Raw genomic sequence first — 18,795 nt, 5'->3', positions numbered from 1 at the left:
TGGGTCGATAACAGTTTCCAGTCAATAACTGGAAAACCACCTGTCCCAGAATGCTAAAACTTCAAAGGGTGATTGGACATGCAAAGTAGATTACCCCGATTGATTTTAAGGTCACTTGATCGGAGATCAAAAACAGAGGCAAGAAAAACTGTTTCCGATTGATAACTGAGGAAATTGTTTGACATAGAACCTTCAGACTTCATGGGATGATAGGGCGTCAAGAGTTGGTGACCTCTAGCGTTTTGGGGGTTACTGGATCAACAGTCAATGTCACAGGGAACATGGAAAACCATTTTCGATCAATAAGTAGAGAACCACTTGACCCAGAATGTTGAAACTTAATACTAGGATGATTGGACATGCAAAGTAGAGGACCCCTTATAGGCTATTGATTTTTGGGTCTCTTAATCAAAGGTCAAGGTTCACAGGGACCAGAACATGAACAACTGTTTCCGATTAATAACTTGAAAACCATTTGGCCAAGAATCTTCAAACTTCATAAGGTGGTAGAACTTACAGAGTAGATGACCCTTATGTTTATGGGCTAACTCGATGAAAGCTCGAGGTTACAGGGGCCTGAACATAGAAAACCATTTCCGAGGGGCCAGAACATGGAAAACAATGGCTGGACATGCAGAGTAGATGACTCCTACTGATCTTGGGGCCATTCCTTTAGAGTTCGAGGTCACACTGGCCACAACATGAAAACCAATTTCCGGTCCATAACTTGAGAACAACTTGACCCAGAACGTTGAAACTTAATGGGGTGATTGGATATGCCGAGTAGTTGATCCCAATTCCATTTCAGTCACTAAGCCAACAAACATCAGTGACTATTTGATTTTCGCTTCTGTCCCTAATTATCTTGTTGCCTGTTTTTCTAATGCTTTGGGGGAGACATATGCTTATCTACAAATTTAAAGCATCTCCTAGTTAACACCTAATCTTCATGAAATGTTATCAGAATGTCTTTTTATATTTTGTGTTAAAGTGTTAAAAAGTCTTGTCAAAAATTCATGAACCTTAAGTTAACATCGTACTTGAATTACATGAATCATGGTTTTAATGTTTCGTTGAATGGAATCTAATGCGACGAAATTGAAGGGGTTTGGACTATGTCAGGTGAGCGATTCATAGCCTTAAAAATGAAGGGATAAAGCGTAAAGAGATATAATGTTGATGCAAGATGACAGACAATGGCCACGTACACACCATCTTTTTAACTCATCTAATAGGGGGCATATTTATATTTGCTTGAGTTTGTATACCTCAACTGTATTAATTTTGTTCTCCCTATTTTTTTGTCCACCGCCTTTTTCGAAGAAAAACATGGGACATAGAAATAGGCCGTCCGTCCGAGCTTACATTTGCATACTTAGGTGGCTATAGTAACAATAGGAAACTGTACTTTTTCTTTGATTAACAACAGTAGTTGTGCATGGTGCATGTTAGGTTCTTTCAGAAAATAATTGCAGAGTTACGGGACTTTAAGTCATAAAGTCTGCATATGCCATCTTGTGCGCGCTTAATCTCCTGGACCCATGCACACAGTTTTATGAAACTTCACACAAGTAATCAGTAGTTATCTTAGTTGAGCATGGTGCATGTTAGGTTCTTTCAGAAAAAAAGGTATGCACAGTTATGGGACTTTTTTTTAATATACTCTATACATACAGTCTCCCGAACCCTTGCACACAATTTAATGAAACTTCACACAAGTGATCAGTACTAACCCTAGTTGTGTAAAGCGCATGTTAGGTTCTTTTAAGTAAATATTCTGAGTTATGGGACTTTGTTTTTTTTTAGTTCTAAACTATATACATAGAGTATGCATATGCAGTCTTGTGCGCGCTTAATCTCTCAAACCACTGCTCACAATTTAATGAAACCTCACACAAGTGATCAGTACTAACCTTACTTGTGCATGGTGCATTTTAGGTTCTTTCAAAAAAATATTCTGCAGAGTTATGGGACTTTTTTTGTTTGTTTTTAGCTCACCTGAGCAATGCTCAGGTGAGTTTTTCTGATCGCTCGATGTCCGGCGTCCGTCGTCTGTCGTCTGTCCTCTGTCGTCATTTAGCTTGTGTATGCGATAGAGGCTGTATTTTTCAATTAATCTTCATGAATATTGGTCAGAATAATAACTTTGATGAAATCTAGGCCGAGTTCGAAAATGGGTCATCTCGGGTCAAAAACTAGGTCACTAGGTCAAATCAAAGAAAAACCTTGTGTATGCGATAGAAGCTGTATTTTTCATTTAATCTTCATGAATATTGGTCAGAATGATAACTTTGATGAAATCTAGGCCGAGTTCGAAAATGGGTCATCTCGGGTCAAAAACTAGGTCACTAGGTCAAATCAAAGAAAAACCTTGTGTATGCGATAGAGGCGGTATTTTTCAATTAATCTTCATGAATATTAGTCAGAATGATAACCTTGATGAAAGCTAAGCCGAGTTTGAAAATGGGTCATCTCGGGTCAAAAACTAGGTCACTAGGTCAAATCAAAGAAAAACATTGTGTATGCGATAGAGGCTGTATTTTTCAATTTATCTTCATGAATATTGGTCAGAATGAAAATCTTGATGAAATCTAGGCCGAGTTCGAAAATGGGTCATCTCGGGTCAAAAACTAGGTCACTAGGTCAAATCAAAGAAAAACCTTGTGTATGCGATAGAGGCTGTATTTTTGAATTGATCTTCATGAATTTTGGTCAGAATGATTGCCTTGATGAAGTCTAGGCCGAGTTTGAAAATGGGTCATCTCGGGTCAAAAACTAGGTCACTAGGTCAAATCAAAGAAAAACCTTGTGTATGCGATAGAGGCGGTATTTTTGAATTGATCTTCATGAATTTTGGTCAGAATAATTACCTTGATGAAATTTAGACCAAGTTCGAAAATGGGTCATCTGGGGTCAAAAACTAGGTCACTAGGTCAAATCAAAGAAAAAACCTTGTGTATGCAGTAGAGGCTGTATTTTTCAACTGATCTTCATGAAGTTTAGCCAGAATGATTACCTTGATAAAATCTAGGCCGAGTTCGAAAATGGGTCATCTTGGGTCAAAAACTAGGTCATTAGGGCAAATCGAAGAAAAACATTGTGTATGCAATAGAGGATGTATTTTTCAATTGATCTTCATGAAATTTGGTCAGAGTGATTGCCTTGATGAAATCTAGGTCGATTTTGAATATGGGTTATCTGAGGTCAAAAACTAGGTCACTATGTCAAATTAAAGAAAAATCTTGTGTATGCGATAGAGACTTTTTTTTTTTTAATTGATTTTTATGAAATTTGGTCAGGTTGATTGCCTTAATGAAATCTAGGTCGAATTTGAATATGGGTCATCTGAGGTCAAAAACTAGGTCACTAGGTCAAATCAAAGAAAAAACTTCTGTATGTGATAGAGGCTGTATTTTTCAGTTGATCTTCATGAATTTTGGTCAGAATGATTGCCTTGATAAAATCTAGGTCGAGTTTGAACATGGGTCATCTAGGGTCAAAAACTAGGTCATATCTAAGAAAATGCTTGTTTTATCGCAAGAGATTTTTTGGTCCAATCTTAATGAAAATTGGTCAGAATATTTGTTTCCATGAAATCACTAAGTCAAACATGTTTTACACTGTTATGGAGTGTTTCTTAGGTGAGCGACCTAGGGCCATCTTGGCCCTCTTGTTTTTTGTTGTTTTTTGTTTTTGTTTTTTTTTTGTTTTTGTTTTTTTTTTTTTGTTTTTTTTTTTTTTGTTGTTGTTGTTTTTTTGTTACTATACTATTTACATTGAGTCTGTATACATACAGTCCACATAATCATGCAATCTTGTGTGCATCAAATTGCAATGTACTGTATCAATGCGTCCGGGGGTACATTCATCACCTTCAGTGATAGTTCTAGTTCTGTAAGCTTTTATGTGGCTATTTTTCTTTTCGTAGCTAACACAACAATAGAGAGAACGAAAGAGTAGCTACATAAATACTCGTATGTAGGAACGTCCGTCCTTCCGTCCGTCACAATTCGTGTCCGGCCCGCAACTCTGCCATCCATGAAGGGATTTGAAATAACTTGGCATAAATATTCCCTATTATGAGACGACGTGTCATGCACAAGACCCAGACACCTAGTTCCAAGGTCAAGGTCACACTTAAGGGTCAAAGGATAACAGGGTCTGTTTCGTGGTCCAAAACGAATCCATGAAGGGATTTTTAAATTGCTTTGCACAAATGTTCCCCATAATGAGTCGGCGTGTCATGCGCAACACCCAGACCACTAGCTATAAAGTCAAGGTCACACTTAGAGGGTAAAGGTTTACATGGTCTATTTCTTGTCCGGTCCATAACTCTGCCATTCACCAAGTGATTTTAAAATTACATGGCACCCAAATGCTCCATACAATGAGTTGATGTGTTGTGCGCAAGAACCAAACCCCTAGCTCCAAGGTCAAGGTCACACTTAGAAGTCAAAGGTTAACATGGTCTGTTTATTGTCCGGCCCATAACTTTGCCATTCATCAAGGGATTTTAAAATGACTTGGCAAACGAGCTGATGTATCATGTGTAAGACCCAGACCCCTGGCTCCAAGGTCAGTGTCACCTTTGGAAATTTTGATAATTTTTTGTCTGGTCTGTAACTTTTTGTCTGGTTTTAAAGTTTTTTATGCATTGGTGTATATTCATATACTTAGCATAAATATTTACCCTTACAAGACATTGTGTCATGTGCAAAAGTTCAAGGTCTCAGGCACCCAAGTTAATCTTTTTCTTTTTTGTACATGAAATCACCACCCTTTTATATGATTAAGTACAATACATGTGTTTTATATCAGTTTTCCCACTAATTATGTCTCCCACCACACAGTGGTGTGGGAGACATATTGATTTACTCCAGTCTGTCTGTGTGTCCGTGTGTCTGTCTGTCTGTCTGTCACAAAGATTGTCCTCACTCTAAGTCGAATATTTCTCATCCGATTTTCACCAAACTTAAACAAAATGTGTTTGACCATAAGACCTCAGCCAAGTTCGATAACTAGCCAAATCGGTCCAGGTGTCTTGGAGTTATGGCCCTTGAATTACCAAAAATCGGTCTTTATACTCTTGTCCGCACTCTAATTCGAATATTTCTCATCCAATCTTCACCAAACTTAAACAAAATGTGTTTGACCATGAGACCTGGGCCAAGTTCGATAACTAGCCAAATCGGTCCAGGCATTTTGGAGTTACGGCCCTTGAATTATCGAAAAACTGACCTTTTTACTCATGTCCGCACTCTTAATCAAACATTTCTCATCCGATCTTCACCAAACTTGAACAAAATGTGTTTGACCATGAGACCTCAGCCAAGTTCGATAACTAGCCAAATCGGTCCAGGCATTTTGGAGTTCTGGCCCTTGAATTATCGAAAAATTGGCCTTTTTACTCTTGTCTGCACTCTAAGACAAACATTTCTCATCCGATCTTCACCAAACTTGAACAAAATGTGTTTGACCATGAGACCTCGGCCAAGTTCGATAACTAGCCAAATCGGTCCAGGCATTTTGGAGTTCTGGCCCTTGAATTATCGAAAAATTGGCCTTTTTACTCTGGTCTGCACTCTAAGTCGAACATTTCTCATCCGATCTTCACCAAACTTGAACAAAATGTGTTTGGCCATAAGACCTTACCCAAGTTCGATAACTAGCCAAATCCGCCCAGGCACTTTTGATTTATGGCCCTTGAATTATAAATTGGATCCACTCATCCAGACCATCTAATTGGATCCACTCGTCTAAAACATCTAGAGAAACTAACACTTTTTCATAGGGGCAGTTGTGGGAGACATGCGCTTTTCTCAAAAGCATCTCTAGTTTAAATATGAAATTATATTTCAAGTAATATAATTGGTTTTTGATAGATACAAAAAGCTATTAACAATTGTGGCCTTGTAGAATGCAAACCTAGGCACAAATTATAAGTTAATGGCAAAGGGGTCCGGCACATGAGACGATTAAGTTTAATGACTTATTTTTGAGTCCTAGAGCAATAATTATGAAAAAAATCATACTAATATAACTACTCCCTAGACAAGGGTTTTTACCCCGCAGAAGCTATGTTTTCAACTACTTTCTTTACACATGGCCATGAAAAAATATTATCAGATATTTTCCCATTCAGACATTGCATTCAGTTATTCAAATGAATCAACTTTTAAAATTACCTCAACATATTTTCATATGCATATGCCGGACCCCTTTGGTTAATGGTATATTTATATAGGTAAATGCAGCTTTACTAGGGTTGCAGTAAATTAGAATGATATGCAATGCAGCTCTGCATTGACCAACAGTAGAATTAACTTTTTCTGGTGTATAATTTAAAACAAGTTTTTAGTACCGTGTTATTGATTTCACTTGTTTATTAATTACCTCATTTTAATATGATAAAATATTTCATTATATTTCAGTTTATCTTTCGTTAACCGTCTCAAAAATAAAATCACATTAAACCTTTAAAATACAGATACTAGCATTTGAAAGCATCCACCAATTATAGATTTCCAGACATTTTCAAACTTCATAATGTCTTCATGAATTATGTGATATATAGATTTACGACTTGTTAGTATGATGCCCTGCGTCTATACTCTGTGTGGCATTTATATGTTTCATTGTGTCTGAAAGGGCGGATGGACCGTAATTTAACAAATACATGTAGACAGACAGTATGATGCCCTATTACTTGGAATTTCTTGTAATGGTGTGCAATGTTTTGTGAAAAATGTCCCTAGGCGGGGGATGTTCACGCCCTATAAACGACTGTACTACCCCTTTTCCTTTTGCGAGTGATCAAAACAATAAACAGACACCGGAAGGTAAGAATTCCTCTTGAAATTAATTATTTTGCTTTACACTGTATGTGTATTTAAGTTTAACGATAAGTCTAACATAAATATGTGTATATGGTGATATGATAGATGACATTTACAGGAAATGTTTACAAAATGCTGCCAAAATGTTGACTGGTCACACTCATTGCATGAAAATTCACTCGACCAAGTCACGAAACAGATGAATAACACATCAAATTGATTTGTTATCCAGTAATCCATGATATTTCCTGAAATAAGTATGCATACTCCATAAATATATGTAAATAAGATGTTTCATATCTGTTTTGAATAAAATGTATTTTTATCTAGTCGGTGAAAAAACATTCACTGTATGCCGACTTGCCAATTTTAATATTTGACCTGAACGCGTATTTGCGAGTGAAACTGTATTCCATCTTGCGAGTAAAGTAGGCGATTTATGTCCTTTAAAGTCATATATGAAATACGAAATTTATACAAAATTATCTCTTTTGTTTAGTCGTCATATAAATAATCTTTTTAATGTCGGACTCCTCGTGCTATGCTTGTACTAATCTATTGGGGTGGGGTGGGGATAGAGGGTCTGTGACTCGCTATCCTACTTAATTATATAACGAATTGAATGCTTCAGCATCGTTTACATGCAAGTATTCATTGTGTTGGTTTTACACACATATACTATCATAAAATGCAGAATTAGAAACTGAAAGTTTACACAGGGTCCCTACTGTGTCATGCAAGAAATTAACCGTCGATTACCTATGTAAACCACTCGAAGAAATGTTTCATGACGATTTCAAAATATCGATGAGATGCGACAGGAGGGGACTATAGGCTGACCTCCGTCTGTCTTGTCCGTCTGCCAACAAAATGATCCTCTGACATTTTTTTTAAACTATTGCACCAGCAAGTATCCTGCGAATGGACGTATAAATAGAAAACGATAACGAAAACATTATCGGAAAAGTCGATTAAGTCCTTATTAGTAATTCAGGGTTTACTTCATGGTAAATCAGTCAACAAGATTCAAAAGTAGTACAACTATTTTGTCACAAATAGCCTAATGGTTTCAGTAACCAGATTCCTCCTTTCTCAATTATAACATAAACATGTTATCGTTACAAATAATGTGCCGTCGTGTTTACTTCCTGTCAAGATTTAGATTTACGAGTATTATTTGCAGCTGCGCGCCTGAACAAGAAATTTAAAAGTAGAATGGATAGGAGGATAAAAGTTATACACGATGTTAAAAACAAGAAGGATATACAGATAAAAGCAGTTTAAAAACAGGTCTATCATGTTAAGCATTGTGTGCAAGTTTGGTCACACCCTGCTTAAACTGGTTCAGGGTGGGGGCTTGCACAATTTGTACTGGAAGGGAATTCCAAAGCACTATGGTGGCTGGAAAGAAAGAGTACTTATAGTAATTACAGGGAGTGAGGATCTTACTATAGGAGTGGGGATGCATATGTCTTGTCAAACGGGATGGGGGGCTGATCATAGGGAGGGGGGTGGTATAGCAACCAAACCATTCACTATTTTGTAGAACATAAGGAGGCGTGAATCAGATCTCCTATCTTCAAGGGTACGCCATCTCAGCTGACATAGCATGTTTGTGACACTGCTGTATGGGGAGTAGTCATGATTAACCCATCGCGCTGCCCTCCGCTGAATCATTTCGATCTGGTGGATGTTTTGTTGGGTATAAGGGTTCCAAACACAGCTGGCATATTCCAGCTGTGGCCTGACTACGGCTTTATAAGCTACTTCTCGAACTTTTGGGTTTTTGCATGGGATATTTCGCTTGATGAAGTTAAGTGTTCGGGTAGCTTTGGACGTGACAGTAGTATATAACAATGAGTTTCACAGAATGCCTGGCACGGTGGCACGGTGGCACGATGACGTCATCGCATGGGGGCGGGGCCAATGCCAGCGATGTATTTTAAAAATCAATCTGACCTTAGTAAAGCAAATAATCTTTCGATTGATTTCAGAATACCTATCTTTTAAGGAATGTTGAGTCAGTCCCGTGCTAAAATACAGAAGTTGGCTGGTAATGAAATGCAACGGGAGTGGTGGATGACGTCGTGGAAATTTCCTGTTGACTAACCTATTCTCTATTGTTTTTTTGAATACACGGGATAGGTAGTGACGTCGTGGGAATTTCCGATCGACTTATCAAATTAGAGTCTGGAATGTTGGGTTGGGTAACCTCCGTTGTTCTAGGGTATTGATCGGGTGACCTTGACCCGATGACTCATTGGAAGGTGCGGCTGCCCTTATTATCCTATATTAGGGTTGAGTTATGACGTCATGGGCTTTTCCCACATTGGCCCCGCCCCCACGCGATGACGTCACCGTGCCACAGTGCCAGGCCTTGAATTAAGTTTCGAGATAGATCTTCTACAAGTTCGAGTAACTGAGTTTCGCATGACCTTTTCTCTCTGAACCCATGCTGTAGGTCATAGATGACATTGTTAACCTTGAAGTGCTTGGTAATATTAGAGGCTATGATGTGTTCCAGTAACTTACAGATAATACAAGTCAGGGAAATAGGCCGGTAATTTGCAGGATTGCTTTTGTCGCCCTTCTTAAACAGAGGAGTGACATTGGCCTTAGACCAGTCAGCAGGGATAGTGCCCGTGTCAAGGGACCTTTGAAAGAGCTTAGTGACTAGTGGTGAGATTTGTTCACTAAGATTTTTAAGAAGGAGACTGCACTTTCATTTTACAGAGTTGGCCCAATTTGAGAGGTGACATTGGGGTAAACACAGATTGGAATTGACGATTGAGGATATTGGCCTTCTTTTTATCATCCGTATAAAGTTGACCTTTTTCTAGAAGAGGGGAAATGCCTTGGGAGTCTTGCTTGGCATTCTTGGCAAGGGAGAAAAGTTTCTTACGAGAGAAGTTTTGACCTGTTTAGGGGTTATCCGGATCATCTTGACATTCAATGTCATAATCTATGTAACTGCCATGGGCTTGTTTGATATTTTTCCTAACAAGATTTTTAAAATTTATGTAATGTTGTTTCACCTTTGGGTTGGTGTTATTTTTGACCTTTTGGAACATCTTATTTCGTTGTCTTATCTGACGTTTAATGCTTTGGGTAATCCATGGTAGTTGGGGTATTGAGCCTATTCTCTTGGTTGGAATGAATAGGTTCATACCTTCAGATAGTACCTCTTTGAATTCTGACCATAGGTCTTCAACAGACCGTGTGTTATAACCTTTAAACAGGGAAGGGGATTTTGACTTTATGAACTGCTGAAGTTTTTACCAGTCTGCTTTTTTATATAAGTGAACTAGGCGGGGTTTCATTATATTGAACCTTGGCTTAACATCTGAGTGCACTTGTTTCTATTTGAAATAAATTACATTTGATAGTGATAACGCTTGCACACATCGGAAATCTGTCTTTGCGGATTTAGTCGTTTTCATTGCTAAGCCTGGCTCAATCCACTTCCGTTGTTCAAAAAATTGCGTGAGTTGTAACTCGTCTTTGTTTCAGTTTCATCAAGATCATCGAGGTAAACTTTCTGACCAAGATTCATGGAGATACAAACATAGGTGTGGCCTCTAGAGTGTTAGTAAGATTTTCCATTGATGTCAAAACAGGTGACCTAGGTTTTGACCCCACTTGACCAAGATTTGATTTTTTGCCTAAAGATCATCAAGATTAACATTCTGACCAAGTTCCATAGAGATTAGAGATATTGCCATAATTATGGCCTCTAGAGAGTTAACAGGCTTTTCCTTTGATTTTGTTGACCTAGGTTTTGACCCCAGTTGACCCAGATTTAAAAGTCACCTGTAGATTATCAAGATTAATATTCTGACAAAGTTTCGTTACGATATGGTCATAGATGTGGCCTCTACAGTGTTAACTAGCTTTTTCTTTGATTTGACCGGGTGACCAAGTTTTTGACCCATCTAACCCAGATTTGAACTCGACCTAAATATCATCAAAAGTAACATTCTGAAAAAAAACGTTTCATTAATAAATGGTCACAAATGTGGCCTCTAGACTGTTAACTAGCTTTTTTCTTTGATTTGACCTGGTGACCTAGTTTTTTAACCCAGATAAACTTGTCCAATATTCTATTGAGGGTAACATTCTGACCAAGTTTCATTAAGATTGGGCCAAATTGTGATCTCTGGACTGTTAACAACCTTTTCCTTTGATTTGACCTGGTGACCTAGTTTCTGAGCCCAGATAACCCAATATCAAACTCATCCAAGATTCTATTGAGGGTAACATTCTGACCAAGTTTTATCAAGATTAGACCAAAAGTGTGACCTCTACAGTGTTAACAGTCAAAATGTTGACGACAGAAATGCGCCATTTCACTAAAAATCACCCCATTTACTGTTCATATTTTCAAACCGTATTAATTGTAGATGCGACGATATATCGGTTTTGGTGTTGAAATTTCAGAAAATATAGTCTTGTGTGCGACACATCCATGATCGTCTAATTGTGGTCTCATGATGGTGAACATTTAAGCCAAGTTATTTCAGAATCCCTTAATGCATAAAGAAGTTATGACAATGACACGAAAAACGGACCCTGTTTCACTTTTAAGTGTCACTTTAAAAAGAAAATGAAAAGAATAAGACAGGCATTAACTACATATTGCCGATGTTTGTGTGTAAACTTTGAGAGAGGTAGGTGTAATAATATTAAAATAATTGCACGACCAAATTTATGAGGACAATATACAAACAGACCTAATAGACAGACCGCTTGTTGAACGCTATATACCACCCTCCTTAAAACTTTGTTTGCGGGTTATAATTATGAAGAAGTACTACAGGAGCATAAGAAACGCCGATATTTTATAAATAAGTCACTCTCAAACAGGTATACAGTCTTTTTACGAAACTCGTAAGCATTTGTACAGTTCTTGAGCAAGCATGCATACAGTCAGGAAATAACACCGAATTTTCTTTCATTGACGGTTATAAACAAATTAGAAAATTTATCAATGATTTTATTTTATTTTACCAAACTAGTATTGTTTCTTTATCCATAAAACAGTAGAATTTACATGTAGGTTATTCTTCAAGCAAGAAAATATGTACTTTTGACGCCAACAATGAACAATGTCTGGACAGAATCGGTGATCAATTGAGTTTTTTGCTGTAATTCTACCTGTTATCGAACTAACACATTATATACAGAAACAAATCATGTTCAGCTTCCTATAAAATATAAATATACATACCTTCAAAGCAAATCAGTCACTTTAAAATGCTGTTTTTCAACTTTTAGCTGTCAGTTTATTGTTTTGATCACTCGCAAGAGGAAGAGGGGTAGTACAGTCGTTTATAGGGTGTGATGTTGGTAACTCTGTTACAAATTCTTGTTCTTGTAGTTTTAGGGGTGGGGCACTTAAAGTTGCCCTTGTAAGTTCATCCGTCTTAATTTTTGTGTGTATATCTAAAAACTTAAGTCGTCAAACCTCACATGTGCATCTTACGTTTTAATTAGGATTTCACGCAGCAAGACCGGGTGTATTACCTTTGACTTAATTAAAAATATGGAAGAAAAGGGCCTGAAAATGTGCGGCATGTGTCTCAAAGAGTGTTTGTTCTAGGGTCATGAAACAAATTTTGGAACATTATTAAACATTTACAGTTGCGCACCTGAGGGTTTGATAGGTTTTGCTGTCAGTCAGATCCATGTGATTGCCCTTGATTTTGTCAAAAATATACATAAAGGTTATACAAGTTTGTGTTTTGTGCGTCTCAAATAGCATTTGATATAGTTTTACAATCTTTATTTTCCAAAAATCTTCTCTCTGCTCGTTACCTACCTGGCAGACGTTTTGTGTCAATAAAGTCACTCGTTTTCCTCTCTTCGACGCATTTTATATTATTAAATCAGTAAAGTAATAGGGATATTTTAAGCCTTCCCCGTATCTATGATATCGAAATGTCACGTGGGATGGCTACCCTGTTTATTCATCTAAATCTTAAGTACTCCAGAAGTCTCATTTTGTACCTATTTTTATCTCCTTTTTCGGGAACATTTTTGCCGAGTTATATCAAAGTCCTGTATTGGATTACAGAGTTATAGACCGGACAGGACAAAGTACATATTGGCCTTTGACCTCCAAGTTTGGCCTTGGGCTAGGGCTCTGCTTGTTGCGCTTTACATGCTGCCTTATTATTGAGAACATTTGTGCCAAGTAATGTTAAAATCCTTTCAATGATTGTTGAGTTACTGACCGAACAGGAAAAAAAGCTCTGTTGACATTTTACCTCAAGTGTCATCTTGACCTTTGAGCTAAGGGTCCGTGTTTTCTGCATGACACGTCGTCTCATCCATGGGAATATTTATGCCAACTGATATTTAAATCCTATATTGGATGCAACAGTTACGGACCGGACAGGAAAAATCTCTTTTGAACTTTGACTTCCAAGTGGGATCTTGACATTTGGGCTAGTGTGTGTTGCGTATGGCACGTCGGCTGATTATGGGAAATACTTGCGCCATGTAAGATGGATGGCAGAGTTCTGGAATGGACACGAAACAGACATTGTTTATGCCATGCTAACCTTTGATTGTCAGGTATGAGCTAGGGGTCTGAACGTTGGGTGTGATATATCGTCTTAATATGAGGTACATTCGTGCCAAGTAATAGTAAAATCCCTTCATGGATTTTTGAGTTATAGATCGGATAGAAAAAGCCCTGTTGACCTTTGGCCTCCAAGTGTGACCTTAACCTTTAAGCTAGTGGTCTGTTTTGTTTTTTGTTTGTTTTTTTTTGGGGGGGGGTGGGGGTTGTTTGTTTGTTTGTTGTTTTGGTTTTTGTCTTGCGTCAGGCACATCGTCTTATTATGAGGAACATTTGTGTTAAGTGATATTATAATACCTTGATTAATTACAAAGTTATGGACCGGACACGAAATTGCGGACGGACGGTTAGAATGGCGGACGGACGTGAAAACGTAATTCGGAAGTCCTCGAAACAGGTTTGCAACCGGTAGGTACACCATACCACCAGAAGACATTACAGCAAAAGATAGATCTCTTACGTGCATCATACCAGATGGGGTTCTCATAATGTCACGTGTTATACATGAAAAATGTATAATGCTATGCATGATACGTCACTGACTATACATCACATTTCATACTCTCTTAAAATTATTCTTATTAAACCTAAAAATGAAAAGAATATATACTATTATAAACGTATCCAAATATTTCAATGCAGCCGATAACATGCATTTCGAGAAGTTAAAACACAAACAAAGACACATGCAAAGCCTTGTCACGTATTATTGGCCACTGAATGTTAGTGCACATATCTTGATGATAAAACCAAAATGCATCAAACTTACAATAAAAATATATATAACTGTTTCTAATGAGACACATGTATCTTGCAAGCAAAAACGACGTCCTTGTGTAAAGACAATTAAATTGTCTTACATCAAATCTTAGTGTAGATGTTTCACAATAGAAGCAGTATTTATCGACAGTTGTAGACAATTGCATGACTATATTACCCAAATCATGTATTGCCTTACAAATCCCACGGGGAAAGTTCTTTAGCAAAATAGAACCATACCAAGGGTTTATGCACACAATGCATAATAATTCATTAATGTAACTTTCTTAATACTGAACTTAATTTGATAAAATATACATGGAAATATGTAAAGCAGGAAACAATGTACTAATAAAATCTGTAAGGAGAACTTAATACGTGTAACATGCTTTTCAGTGAATTATCGAGTGAAGTATATTTGGTATTTTCCACAGGCACCAGACCTGAAATAAAAAGAAACACTGTGAATGTTATACCCTTCCGCTAGGTATATTAAAAGAACCATGGTCATGAACGGGATAATGTACTAACTATTTCAGTCGCATATTTCTCATCTCAAACGCGTCCATTACTTTGGATCTTATACCATACCTAGGGGTAGGTCATAAAATGTGCAGTTGCATAGTTTTGAAAATATAAATATTAAATATATTTTTCTTCACTGCTAAGAAATCATAAAGTAGATAAATTTAATCAATACGAAATAAAAAGAAAATAATAAAAAAAATCGGAAAAGCTATATTATTTACAGTGAAGTGATATGTAGTGAGTGATATGGATCATATCTCACTGATAAAACACAGTATTTCATCAGTGAGCATAAAATAAATAAATTTAATCAATACGAAATAAATAGAAAATTTGTTCCTTACATTTTCAAATCAAAAAGATATAATCATTTAAATAAATCAGCAGCGGCACATGGTCGACTTTGTGACTGTTGCATATGAGAGATCCCAAAACACTTATGAGATTTTGTCCATGCCAAAATCCGATACAGTATCACTCCGAGTTATGTCAGTGAATGAATGTACTTTCATGTGCTAAATTATTGATGCTGTTTTATCATTTTCATGCAGGACAAGCGCGTGAGGATGACATTCATTATAGATGTACCGGAAGACAAGGACGTCACCTCCGTTAAGATTAAATGTCGTTCTATAGAGGCGTTGAATTGTGAAATGTATAGAAATGAGAGAAGTAGATCTATATATTCAGCAGATATTGAATTACCAGCGCAATATGACCCAGATGCTGACTACTCATATGAAATATCTTTCAAAAACTCAGTCTTCTATTTAGTAAAATGGACGTCGATAGTTACATCATCTGAGCTCAAACTACAAAATAAAACTGTTCATCGCGATATTCTGTCGGATAAAGATAGCATAGTCTTACATTTGCTTGATTTAGTGCACTCTGTTTCTGAACGATACAGTGAAACTGAATTATGCATGCAGATTGAAGATATCTGTAGGCAAGGGTGTAATTATGATGGAGACGTAGAACGTATACTAAGGGCCTTGCTAAAGGGTGGTGTACTACACTCACACAAGTGCCTCATTCGATTTGCATTGGTTGTAGGAAAACTTTGTCAGTTTGATACAGGGTCCATTTACAAGACAATAGATTCGACCATTGCTCAGGAAATTCTTAATGCGTTGTCACAGGAACGCCTTGCTGACTTTCCAACTTCTTGCTCTGACTATATGCCAGCGCTTTGCAAACACCTGTTTGAAATAAGTTATAAAAAGGACTTTTGTGTACTGGAATTTTTAAAGCATGCATTCCCTTTTCTGGGCGAAGATTTGGTACTATTGGCGCTTCAAGACTACGTCTCTAATCATGAAAAGTTTGTTAATGACAATCCGTACTGCAACAAACTCGCAAATGATTTATGTAGGTCATTCTATATGGAATTTATTGGAACAGGAAGTCAAGCTTTCAAAGAAATTATTGAGTATTTATTTCGACATCTACCTTTAGAAATGACATTACAATCTTATGGGCAACTTATCAAACTTCCGGAATATGAGACTGATGAGATTATACAAAGAGAAGAGGATGCTCATATAGCAATTACTGCAAGTATCAAGTCTCAGATATTGTACTCTTGCAAAACAGCAGTAAAAGAGAAGAAAGTGATATCACTGTTAAAGCTAGCTAGTGCCATAGGAAAGTTTGAAAGACTTTGCAACGACAAAATCATTCGAACCAATATCGAAGAAGGAGTGATGACTTGTTTTTCATCTCACAGTCTTAAAGAAACAACGGAACTTGAGCAGGAAGTACAGGCATTTCTACAAATGTCTGCGTGCTTTTTGGAGTTAGAATCGCAACTGTTGCTGTTGACATGTATATCTGATTCCACAAATAGCGCTGTTCGAAGATTATTTATAGTGTTAAACAGAGAGCACTTTTTTGACGAAGCCTATGGCTGTCTAGATATTGACGTGTATAAATCTTGGCTGCTGAACGAAATTAAGACTCATCAAACACAGAACGAAGACGAGCTCCTATATACTTTCAGAACTTTGTGTGAAATGCTGAAGCTGCCTATTATGTCCGAAAGAGCAGAAATTACAAAAGAACTTGAACTTGTGACTATGAATTTCCTAAAACGGTACACTTTGAAGGAGATGCTGTATCATATAGAAAAGATTGAGCACCTCTGTGGCAATGAAACAGCCGTTTCATATTTGTATAAGGAACAAGTTAAGGGGCGTTTAAAGAACAAAGGTTATACACCAACTGAAGTATTGGGGTGGTTCTGCCCCAATGGATCTTTGAGAGTAAACTCAAAGTAAGTTACTTCCTTAACACATTTTATGTTTTGGTAAAATATAAAACTGTAAGCTGTTCGATTTTAAAATCCTAATTAGCTCGACTATTCGAAGAATAGTCTAGCTATTCTACTCACCCTGACGTCGGCGTCGGCGTCGGCGTCACACCTTGGTTAAGTTTTTGCATGCAAGTACATACAGCTATCATTTAAAGGCATATAGCTTTGAAACTTATTTATTCTTTTTCTAGGTCAATTACCAACCTCAAGTTTCATAACTCTAACTTGTATTTTGAGCAAATTATGCCCCCTTTTGGACTTAGAAAATTCTGGTTAAAGTTTTACATGCAAGTTACTATCTCCAAAACTAATGCAGATATTGAATTGAAACTTCACATGTGTCTTCGGGGTTATGAAACTAGTTGATAGCACCAAGTCCCATAACTCTGACCTTCATTGTGGCCAAATTATGCCCCCTTTTGGACTTAGAAAATTCTGGTTAAAGTTTTGCGTGCAAGTACATACAGCTATTACTAAAAGTCATATAGATTTGAAACTTATTTTTTCTTTTTTTAGATCAATTACCTACCTCACTGGGTCAAGTCCCATAACTCTGACATGTATTTTGGCCAAATTATGCCCCTTTTTGGACTTAGAAAATTTTGGTTAAATTTTGTGTGCAAGTACATACAGCTATTACTAAAAGGCATATAGATTTGAAACTTATTTTTTCTTTTTCTAGATTAATTACCTACCTCACTGGGTCAAGTCCCATAACTTTGACATGTATTTTGGGCAAATTATGCCCCCTTTTGGACATAGAAAATCCTGGTTAAAGTTTTACATGCAAGTAACTATCTCCAAAACTACTACAGATATTAAATTGAAACTTCACGTGTGTCTTCGGGGTTATAAAACTAGTTGATAGCACCAAGTCCGATAACTCTGACATGTGTTTTTGGTAAATTATGCCCCTTTTGGACTTAGAAAATCCTGGTTAAAGTTTTGCGTGCAAGTACATACAGCTATTACCAAAAGGCAAATAGCTTTGAAACTTATTTATTCTTTTTCTAGGTCAATAACCAACCTCACTGGGTCAAGTTCCATAACTCTTAACATGTATTTTGAGCAAACTATGCCCCCTTTTGTACTAAAAAAATTCTGGTTAAAGTTTTACATGCAAGTTACTATCCCCAAAACTAATGCAGATATTGAATTGAAACTTAACATGTTTCTTCGGGGTTATAAAACTAGTTGATAGCATCAAGTCCCATAACTCTGATATGTATTTTGGTCAAATTATGTCCCCTTTCGAACTTAAAACTCTTTTGATATTGAACATTTTGGGTAATAATTTCCTGCTTCTGTGACAATATTTCGAATAGTCGAGCTTGGCTGTCTTACGGACAGCTCTTGTTTTTTTATTCAAATTATATTGTATTGCTGAAATGTTTGATTCATTGAGGCGATGTGTCAACAAATAACAGGCTCAACATTATTGCCATTTTGACATTAACTTTTTCAATTTTTAGCTCGACTTTTCGAAGAAAAAATAGAGCTATTGCACTCGCCCGGGCGTCGGCGTCGCCGTTGGTTAACGTTTTTGATAAACTTAAATACCTCTGTTACTATCAAAGCTTTTGACTTGAAACTTAAAACAGTTATTTACTATCAAAGTCTACACCAGGAAAAACATCCTCCATAACTCTTTTTGAGAGTTATGCCCCTTTTAATTTAGATTTTTTGTTAAAGTTTTATATAACGTCCAATATCTCTGTTAAATACATGTAGTTATTTACTATCAAAGGCTAAACCGGAAAAACAATTCCCATAAA

General features: G+C 36.9%; 1 protein-coding gene across 1 annotated transcript in view; it reads left to right on the top strand.

Annotated features, from left to right (window-relative positions):
• The window catches only part of LOC123566607 (uncharacterized), a 53,712-nt gene that overhangs the window by 13,873 nt on the left and 21,044 nt on the right, over positions 1-18,795 (top strand). The window contains exon 4 of the mRNA XM_053549711.1: positions 15,258-16,981. Coding sequence (XP_053405686.1) covers positions 15,258-16,981 — 1,724 coding nt within the window. The remainder of the gene's footprint in view (positions 1-15,257; positions 16,982-18,795) is intronic.

Source organism: Mercenaria mercenaria, chromosome 8, assembly GCF_021730395.1.
Source record: "Mercenaria mercenaria strain notata chromosome 8, MADL_Memer_1, whole genome shotgun sequence".
In the NCBI taxonomy this organism is placed as follows: Eukaryota; Metazoa; Mollusca; class Bivalvia; order Venerida; family Veneridae; genus Mercenaria; species Mercenaria mercenaria.
The sequence above is the reverse complement of the archived record's forward strand: the minus strand, read 5'-3'. Positions and strand labels throughout refer to the sequence as shown.